The sequence below is a fragment of the Microtus ochrogaster genome, unplaced genomic scaffold, assembly GCF_000317375.1.
Source record: "Microtus ochrogaster isolate Prairie Vole_2 unplaced genomic scaffold, MicOch1.0 UNK124, whole genome shotgun sequence".
NCBI lineage: Eukaryota > Metazoa > Chordata > Mammalia > Rodentia > Cricetidae > Microtus > Microtus ochrogaster.
Window position 1 is genome coordinate 729,767 of NW_004949222.1, and position 10,561 is coordinate 740,327.

A 10,561-nucleotide genomic window follows, 5' to 3' on the forward strand; every position below is an offset into this window, starting at 1 on the left:
TTTTTAAATATTTTTTATTGTTTATTGGTGTGAAGGTGTCAGATCCCCTGCAACTGGATCTTCAGACAGTTGTAAGCTGCCATGTGGGTGCTAGGAATTGAACCCGGGTCCTCTGGAAGAGCAGTCAGTACTCTTAACCATTGAGCCATCTCTCTAGCCCCTGGTTTGTGTTTTGATTATTATATGGCGAGGGTATTTTTTTTTTTTATGATCCAGCCTATTCGGTGTTCTGTATGCTTCTTGAACCTTCACAGGTATATCTTTCTTTAGGTTGGGAAAGTTTTCTTCTATAATTTTATTAAATATATTTTCTGGACCATTGAGCTGCACTTCTCCTTCTTCTACTCCTATTATTTTTAGGTTTGGTCTTTTTATTGTGTCCCAGATTTCCTGAATGTTTTGTGATGACAGTTTGTTGGACTTGCTTTTTTCTTTGATCAGTGTGTTTATTTTCTGTACGGTATCTTCAGAAACTGAGATTCTTTCTTCTATCTCTTGTATTCTGTTGGTTATGCTTGTTTCTGTAGTTTCTGTTTGTTTACTTAAATTTTCCATGTTCATCCGGCCTCTGTTTGCGTTTTCTTCTTTGCCTCCATTTCAGTTTTCAAGTCTTGAACTGTTTTCATTATCTCTTTGATTGTTTTTCTTTGGTTTTCTAGAGTATCATTCACTGATTTATTCAATTCTTCAAACTTTCTGTTATATTTCTCATCCATTTCTATCAGGGCGTTCTTTACATGCTGTTTAAGGGCATCAATCACTTTCATGAATTCAATCTTTTCTACTTTTTCTTGATTACGGTGTTCATGTCCTCCTGTTGTGAGGTGGCTGGTTTCTGGTGGCTTCATATTGCTTTTCAGATTGTTGGGTGAATTCTTGTATTGGCGTCTGCCCATCTCTTCCTCCAAATGCTCCCCTATGGATCTTCTTTTACAGGATCAGTTCTCCTTGCCTACTGATGTACCTTCCCAGTGATGGCTCTCCCCAGTGATGGCTCTCCTGGTGCCGAGATCAGATCTCTGTGCCCAATGGTGGCTCTCCCCAATGCTGGTTCGCCTGGCGCCGAGATCAGGTCTCTGTGCTGGTTGGGTAGCTCTTAAACAAAGCTTGGTGCAGGCAGGCTATTGAAACAAAGGAACTCCCGCCTGCTTGGTTGCCCTGAGGATTCGGACCCAGCGCCCAGACAGGCTGAGCTGGGTGATGTTATGTGCCCAAAGAGGGCAGGGGGGCAGAAGTGGGGAGGGTTCTGGATGCCAGCTGGGTGGGATAGGAAGAAAGAGGCAATATGCAGGGAGTAGAGGCCCTGCAGAGAGCCCAAGAAGGATAGGGGGTTGAGGAACTTCTGAGTTCCCTGTCCTGGGCTGCCACCACGGGGTCAGAAACTCACCCCAATGTTGGCTCTCCTGGCACCCTTATTTTTATTTTTTAAAATTATTTATTTATTTATTATGTATACAATATTCTGTCTGTGTGTATGCCTACAGGCCAGAAGAGGGCACCAGACCTCATTACAGATGGTTGTGAGCCACCATGCGGTTGCTGGGAATTGAACTCAGGAACTCTGGAAGAGCAGGCAATGCTCTTAACCTCTGAGCCATCTCTACAGCCCCTACATTACATTTTTAAATGAGCTACACAATCACAATGCCTTAATCAAGATCAGAAATACATACATATATACATATATATATATATATATATATATATAAACAAAATTGACCCTAAAATCCATACCAATGCAAATTATTCATATCTATATCATATCCCCTTTAAATGTTAAAGAACATTTATAAACAATATTTGGGAATATGGCTGCAGTTATTTCTCTCCAAACTTCTTCCTGATTTCAGTGGAATCGCTGGGAGTTTCTCTCAATTTAGTTTGATGTTGGAAGTTGGCTTGCTGTATATTGCCTTTATTATGTTTTGGTATGTTTCTTGTATCCCTGCTCTCTTCAAGACCTGTTTATCCTATTTGTGGCTATTGTGAAGGGTCATTCTTCTCTGATTTCTTTTTCAGCTCATTTATCATCTGTGTACAGGAGGGCTACTGATTTTTTCTGAGTTAATCTTATATCCTGCTACATTACTGAAAGTGGAAAACTTCCTTTCTAAACTATCTTCTTATGATACATAGATAGAGACATAGCTATTCCTTCACTGAAGGAGCCTCTGTTTACAGAAAAAGGAAACATCAAAGAAAACCACAATTGAACACAGCTCAGATATCAAAAGAGCATGGAAGCTCATTGGCAAAACAAATATTTACATAACAGCTCTTCATCTATAGGTCAAGGAACTCGACCAACGGGATTGGGCAAGGATAATATAAATGTCAAAATATGAGGAATTTGACTGAAACATTGTCATCTAAAATAACATATTAATAGGACAAGGAAATTTTTCACATTTTCCTGCCACCAACACAAAGAATTATACCTACTGAATGCCAGAAGAAAATTACTGACACTTGGGGATAAACACTCTTAATGTTTCTCAAATAGAGCAAAGAAGTCAGATGAAAATCATGTACACAAAATTAAAGTCACAGCCATGTCAGCATTAAAAATTAACAATAAAAGAAAAATACCATCTACTTGAGTGTGTAAGGCTTAAGTAATAGTATCTGATTGAGGACCAAAAAGAAAACAAGAGTGGGATAGTGATGTAATTTTATTTTAATTGAAACATATCAAAGTAAGAAAAAATAAAGTTAAAAAATACAGATCTTTTAGTAAGGGTTACTACTGAAACCACAAAACAGAATTTACAATTTAAAATAGAATTAACAGCTGCTTTCAAGAAACTCAAAGATGTTTCTATTGGAGGTTATCTATGCAAGTTTGTTGAGATGTTAACAGCTCCCATATTGGTGATACAAAAATAAGTTTCCCCTAAAGGTTTCAGTGTCAGTCTAAAAAAATAATTCCTGCTCACTTAAGTGTGAGGTATTCATTTATTGCTTGTTTCTTAATTGTATTGCACCGACTTTTGTATGTCTACAGATATGTCTGTCTTAGTATTCGTACGTGAGTCTTCTATCATTTTTGTCCTGTTTATACTGATTTTATTTCTATAACTGAGTTGGGTACTGACAAACATTCTTTCATATTCTTGGATAGTTCCTAGATGTACATATACATAGAATGTTGTCAAGATTGCATGTTATAGCTTTAAAATTTGACTTGTAGGTATTTCTTCCATAATCAACATTGTGAAGGAAGAGATGAGGTTTTACTATACCATTAATAATGTGGTTTATTCCAGTATCAATTTTCAGGTGAGTCTAAACTTTTATCACAAGGTTTGAACAACTGCTGCACATTTCTAGGGGTTCTCCAGTGTGGAGTTTACCGTGAACAAATTATCTAACACATGATGGATAGTTAAAAGCTTTCTCTCTAATACCAATTTTCTTATGTGTTTCAACTTCTGAAGAACTATTAGTGAGGTCAGCTCACATTGCATGATAGACCGTTCCTGGGAGGATGCAACACACACATTCATTTAATCTCTCTAAATGGGGACTGGCATCAGAATAAAAAATTAATGACACTGAATTCCATCTTAACGAATCTATAAGGCTTATATGTGTTACTTTCAGGATTATGGCAAATATGCTGCTTAAAGGAGGAAATCAGACTAGAAAGCAGTGGCCACTAGGAAGCTCCACCTATCATAAGATACAGCCTAAGAACTCTAGATACCCGGAACACACTGCACACAGCCTGTACAGGTAATCTACAGGTTGGAGGGCATCCATCCATTCCTGATGGGTTAGTTCTTCAAAGCCAGTTATAAGTATCATTACTGGTCTCTGTTTTCTGTCAGGTTCCTATATTCCTGAAATGATTTAGAAACACTTCTTTCCTGATTAATGAGTTTCTATTCAGGATGTACTGATTCAGCATCCAAGGAACTCGTGTACCAAAGCACATTCAAAGACATCTTGATTTTTCATTGTTATATAAATTTGAGGTTGATACAGTAAAATATCTTAATGAAAATTTCCTACATTGTCACATTATCAGAATTTTTGCTTAGGATAAACTGCCAATAACATTTCTATACTACTTGAAGTCTTTCAGAAAGTTCAGACGTTATAAAGTTTCTCTTGTACGGATTGGATGCGCAGTGATCTCTGAGAACAGACTTTTGGATTAAGCTATATGTCTCATTATTTACTAAGTAAACTTTTTTCTCCAGTATGAATTTTTTCAAGTATTCTTACAAGTGAAATGCAGATACTCAGCCAAATTCATTACATTAACATTTTTTCTCTCCTTTATGTATTCTCTGATTTTTATAAAATTTAAACACTCAGTAAAGCATATTTCACATTCTCTGCATTTCTAAGGTTTCTCTCCTATGTGGATTCTCTGATGTCTTCTAAGATGAGAAGAACGTGTGAAGGCTTTCGCACATTCGCTACAGTGGTAAGGTTTCTCTCCTGCATGAATTCTCTGATGCTGTGTAAGATTTGAACTCTGTGTGAAGGATTTCTCACATTCACTACATTTGTAAGGTTTGTGTCCCATATGAATTCTCTGATGTACTCCAAAGTTAGAGGCACATTTAAAGGATTTGTCACATTCACTACATTTGTAAGGTTGATGATCTGTATGAATTCTCTGATGATTTCTAAGATTAGATATGTTCGAAAAGGATTTGTCACATTCACTACATTTGTAAGGTCTCTCCCCCGTGTGAGCTCTCTGATGTACTTTAAGAAAACAGGCATGTGTAAAGGATTTATCACAATCACTGCATTTAAAAGCTTTCTCTCCTCTGTGAATTAACCGATGTTGTCTAAGATGTGAGACACATGTAAAGGATTTCTCACAAACACTACATTTGTAAAGTTCCTTCCTTGTATGAATGATCTGATGTTTCCTAAGATTTGAAGCCTGTGTAAAGGATGTCTGACATTCACTACATTTGTAAGGTGTCTCTCCTGTGTGGCTTCTCTGATGTAATTTAAAATGAGAAGCAAACATAAAGGATTTCTCACATTGGTTGCACTTGTAAAGTTTCTCTCCTGTATGCATCCTCTCATGCACTTGGAGATGATATGCACATGTAAAAGACTTCCCACATGCATTACATTTGTAAGTTTTTTGTTTCATACATATTCTCTGATGTGCCCCAAGTTTGTTTTTTTGAATAAAACATTTTCCACATTCACTACATTTGTAAGGTCCCTCTCTACGATGGATTTTATAATGGTTTTCAACCTGATACAATGTGCTAAGGCACTTACCACATTCTTTACATTGATAGGATTTCTTTCCAGAATGAGAGCTATCATGTTTGCTGAAACTCAAATATGACGTGAAGCATTTTCCACATTTCTTGCATTGGTATGTTTTCTCTATACTAGAGATTGGTTTCAGCATCGGTATATGTTTAGAGTCAAATGGTTTACCATAGTCTGTAATTTTGCGCTGTTCCTCGCTAGTGCGAATTCTCTGACTAATGATGGAACACACATTTAACCATTTCTTCCAGTCTTTATACTTGAGAAGTTCTTCACCAGTGTTCCCACTTTCATCATTCTTGAGGACTGTAGAATCAGTACAGGCATCCCTCTGGTTACGACATCCATATTTGTTGCAGTTCGTTGTAAGGTCACTTGTGTTATAACGTGTACATTGGACAGTTTTAGAGGCCATTTTCCCAATCTCATTACATTTATGTGACCTCTCTTGGATATTCACAGGGTGATAGCCAGTATGCTGTGATCCTTCACTCAAGACTTTGACACGTTCACCACATTGATGTTTTTCTGGAAAATGAGCGCAGATAAAATTCATAGGGATTGAGGCATGTTGTTTACACATTGAAGAACTTGTGTCTCCTTCAGTTCTCTAGGACAAGTAACCCTGGAATTCTTAGAAACAGAGCTCTCAGCATAGGTATTTGCATTTTACCATGATTACATGAAACCTCAGAAGAACTATTCTAACCCATCAAACTGTAAAGACTGTTAGTATTATTCTCATTCCTATATAAAAATGTAAACCTTATAGAAGTTGGGACAAATAAGTAAAGAATGTACTATGTAACCCAGGCTGGTCCGAAACTCATGACATCCTCTTGCTTCTGCCTCCATATTGCTAGGATTAAAATCATGCTGTCCTGTGCTAACATGACTTATTATACAGATGAAAACTCAAAAATAAATATATGAATAAGAGCCACAGAGTCCTCACCAGAAATATTTTTCTGTTTTAAAATCTGTTTTATAAAACTCAGAAATAAATGAAATTTATTTGATATTAATATTAATACATTCCAATCACTACATATAATATAATGCACTTTCTTGCCTTGAATATCCAACTTTTTTTGAACTCTGAAGTTTTCATTGACTAATAGAAGACTTGAGAAATGACTCACTATATAGTATTTGTTTCTCTTTCAAAAAACAAAGAATATAACAAAGGAAAAACACTGAAAAAGTTACATTTGCTGGCATAAATTCCCCAATTTCTGATGGTCTCCATATTGTTCAGAGAATTTGCATACATACAAAGTATTTAAATAGTAACGATGAGTGAGATATTCCACAAGAAGAGACTTCTTACCTACAAAAACCAGATTGTTATAATTATCCATCATCACATCAATGCAAAGGGCCCTCCAGGAGGAATCCAGACATTCCCATTCCTCCTGGGAAAAGTCCACAGCCACATCCCTGAATGTCAACAGACCCTGTAATGGAAAATTATCCATTTAAGTATTTCTCTAGCAGACCATGTGCTGCTAGAGAAAATGCTTTCATGAGAAAAAAAAACTTCAGTAATTATAGATATTTTGTGATACAAATGACCCATGCCAATTATTCCCAACACATTTTCCATAGGTGGTAAAAATGGACCAGCAGATAAGATTTGCTTTCCTAGAGATAAACAATTCACATTCCAGTATAGACATGACATAACAGAACTGATACTGATTAAGTTTCATTTAATTGGGATGATTTGGAATAAAATGGCCCCCATAAGGAATTACACTATTAGGATATCTGACTTTGCTAGTGTGTATGTGGCTTTTTATAATGATGTGTGTCACTATGGGGGTGGACTTTGGGGTCTCCTATTGATGGAGGAAGGTCATTGGTTAATTAAATAAAGAAGCTGCTTGCCCTGATAGGTTAAAACATAGGTGGGAGGAGTAAACAGAACAGAATGCTGGGAGGAAGAGGAAGTGAGCTCAGAGACGCCATCCTCCCCTCTCCCAGGCAGACATACGCGATGAAGCTCTGACCCAGGATAGATGTAGGCTAGAATCTTCCCGGTAAGACTGGTGCTCAAAAATTATTAGAGATGGCTTGATAGGGATATCAGAATTAGCCAGTAAGGGCTAGAGCTAAAGGGCCAAGCAGTGTTTAAATGAATACAATTTGTGTGTTGTTATTTTGGGGCATAAGCTAGCAGGCGGCCCGGGGTGATGGGGGACGCAGCCCCGCCACTCATATTACTACATCCTATGCTCCAGCTATGCTCTGAATGACTGAGGTCACTTTCTGCTGCTCGTGGATCAAGATGTAGAACTCTAAGCTGCTTTTCCCTTTTCCAGCATCATGATGACCTGCATGCCATGTGGACCACTTTTCTGCCATGATGTTAATGTAAGAAATCCTGAGACTATAAACTAGCCTCAGTTAAATGTTTTCCTTTCTAAAAGTTGCTGTGTTCCTGGTGTCTCTTCACAGCAACTAAAACTCTAAGACAGGATACATTTCTCTCCTTATCTCAGCATGCAGGAGGCACACAGCCCTAATGCATACATTCAGTAAAACAGACGCACAAAGTCTCTATTTATATAGTTTCAATGATGTGCATGAACAGATTTACAATCCGTTTTTACTCCTTAAGGTTCTATAAATGGTTACAATAATTACCAGTTTGTTCACTGTATTGTTCCCCTTCATTCACTCTGCTCTACCATTGGTAGCCAATACATTTTTCACCCCTCCCCCCACTGCAAGAGGCATAAGCAGTTTTGAAAGCTACAAAGGAATTTTTCAAACTAGGTAGACCTACAGGTAGAACAGTGTTCCCAGTTGACAGCACATATAGTTACAGTATCATGCAGGATGATATTCTTAATATTTACTTCTTAGAGGGTCTGAGTTCTCATAAGCAGCTCACCAGCCAAACTGGATCAATCCATTCTACATTTTGTATTGCTCTATTTCCTCTATGGACATACCAGGTTTCCCCATTATTTATTCTGTTTTCTATGTCTATAAAAATGGAATGGCATAATAGTCTCACCACCCTTAATCTTTTAGGGAATAATGACATAACATTGAGGTCTAGATCCAGGGATATACCTTTATGAAGTAGACGTTGTATCAACTAGGACCACAGTATCTCACAGCAGAGAGACAAGTTACAATGAGCAAATCTCTACTCCCAAACACTGCAACTGTTCTCCTTGCTCAAATGTGAACACAGGATAAATCTTCTCTATATACAGATCTCACCTAAGACTATTCTAACATACTTAGTTGTGATGTTGAGTTGCATGTTCAATGACCCACCCTTTGTAGAACAAAGAGTTAGAATGTGGGAGGAAAAAGAATTAATGGACTAAAATCAGAGTTTAGGGGTTTTAATGGTAACTCTCCTTAAACAACACATAGAATCAAATATTCTAATGTCATTTTATGAGAATCGTGAGATAAATACAAAAATCAGCACATGAGGTTAGTGTTATCTGAATTTCTCTAACAGTCAACATAGACAGTTACAAAACAATCCCGCAAAATCAAGATGTGATTTCATTATTTAATGTGTATATATGTAATGTATATACATAATGACCTATGTGACAATGCATTAAAATGTAGTAAAGTTTATGGTCAAACCAAATATATGAAGATTTGTGAGAATAATACAAACTCTCCATTGACTTTCAATATATTATTGCTCATAAAATTTGCTCAATTAAACTTTTGAATCATGTAATTCCACTTTCTTTTTTTTTTGCTTAGTATCTAAACTTAAGAATCTACAAGGATTTTAGGCTACACAGGTGAGTATCATTTATGACTCTCTCATTAAGACACTAGATGGTGCAGGCTGTATAAGTTATACAACCTTCACAAATCTTCACCATAAGAATAAACCTGGGGGCTGGTGAGATGGCTCAGTGGTAAAACACACAATTTTCTCATGCAGAGAAACCCAGACTGGTTCTCTCTACATACAGGCCAGGTGACAAATGTGCCTGATTCCAGTGCTGAAGGTTTGATGCCAACCCAATAGAGAGGGGGAGGCAGTGACTACACAAGGATATCCTGTTGGAAAAAAATGAAGAAAATACAAAGAGAATACAAGTCTCTGGAAAATTTACTTTGGAGCATTGAAATAAAAATAAAAAATATTAGTAGTAACTCCATTGAGACAAAAAAGATTTTACGAGTCAAAAAAGAACAACAATAACAAGAAACACATCCTCATTGTGCGATAGCGAATGACAAAGAGAAAAACTAACATCCTGCTACCTACATCTCCTCACAGAAATTTCAGTTTCATTGCAAAAGCAAGCCACGTACTTCTTCCATTATATGGACTCTGAATGGTGCTGACATAATATTTAAGATTCAAGAGAGCGAGTCTCTTCTAATTCTAATTTTCATGTATTTATTAGTAATACCAGAAAAACGTTACATGAATTTGTATGATCACTTCCAAAAGGCTATTTCTGGAAGCCTGACCATCTCTGAATTAAAAACCATATAAGACATGAAAGCTTCCCTCTTCAATAATATATAAAAACAGAAGTGTATCCCCTGGAGGATCTGGGCATCAATCTATTTCTTGGATCAGCTTATACAATAAACTTTTTTTTTTTTTTTTACAATTGCAGGTTTCAAGTCAATAAAAAGTATATCTGGAGAATTAAGTAAAAGAAAGGGAAACATTAGATGTCATTACCTAAGGCAGAGAATTAAAGGCACACAAGATTTCAATATAAAAACAGTTTTCAAAGTAATATGGATAGGCCACTGACCTGAGACACATTTACGTGAGATATAGCCATTCTCTCTGAAAACTCTTCTCTGTATTTCTGCTGCAGGATTAAAGACCAGAATTCTTGTTGATAACTTACATCAACCTAGAATTAATATGAATGGTATGAAGAATGTCAAATCACACAAAGGAAAAGGAACTAGGACATTTCACACAAGAAGCAGTGAGAAGGGGGAGCTGGAGAACCAAACCACAAATCATTACTTCCAAATAGAGGGAAGACAAATATTGCTAATAATGTAACCAAGCACACTCTTTAAAAGAAACCTAAGAATAATATACATATCAATTAGAGCCCAGTGATGATGAAAATCTCAGAGAAAACACAAATGTCATAAGACACATTTCAGCTACAATTGTGACAAACTGAAAGACCCCCAAGGTGGGCTGCCTTTCAGTCTGGAGAGACACTCTCCCAAGGAACAACGAGTCCACTCATGCGGATGCAAACAGCAAGAGGTTTATTGGGTGGGCACAGGTACCTGTGGGCAGCAAATCCTTTCGGAGGACTTGCGC

General features: G+C 36.9%; 1 protein-coding gene across 1 annotated transcript in view; it reads right to left on the reverse strand.

Annotated features, from left to right (window-relative positions):
- Positions 1-10,561, reverse strand: part of LOC101983873 (zinc finger protein 420-like) — a 115,025-nt gene that overhangs the window by 59,547 nt on the left and 44,917 nt on the right. Inside the window, exons 4-6 of the mRNA XM_005371735.3 lie at positions 10,026-10,130; positions 6,587-6,713; positions 4,359-5,784 (exon numbers count right to left, since the gene is read on the reverse strand). Of these exons, the coding sequence (XP_005371792.3) occupies positions 4,359-5,784; positions 6,587-6,713; positions 10,026-10,130 (1,658 nt within the window). The remainder of the gene's footprint in view (positions 1-4,358; positions 5,785-6,586; positions 6,714-10,025; positions 10,131-10,561) is intronic.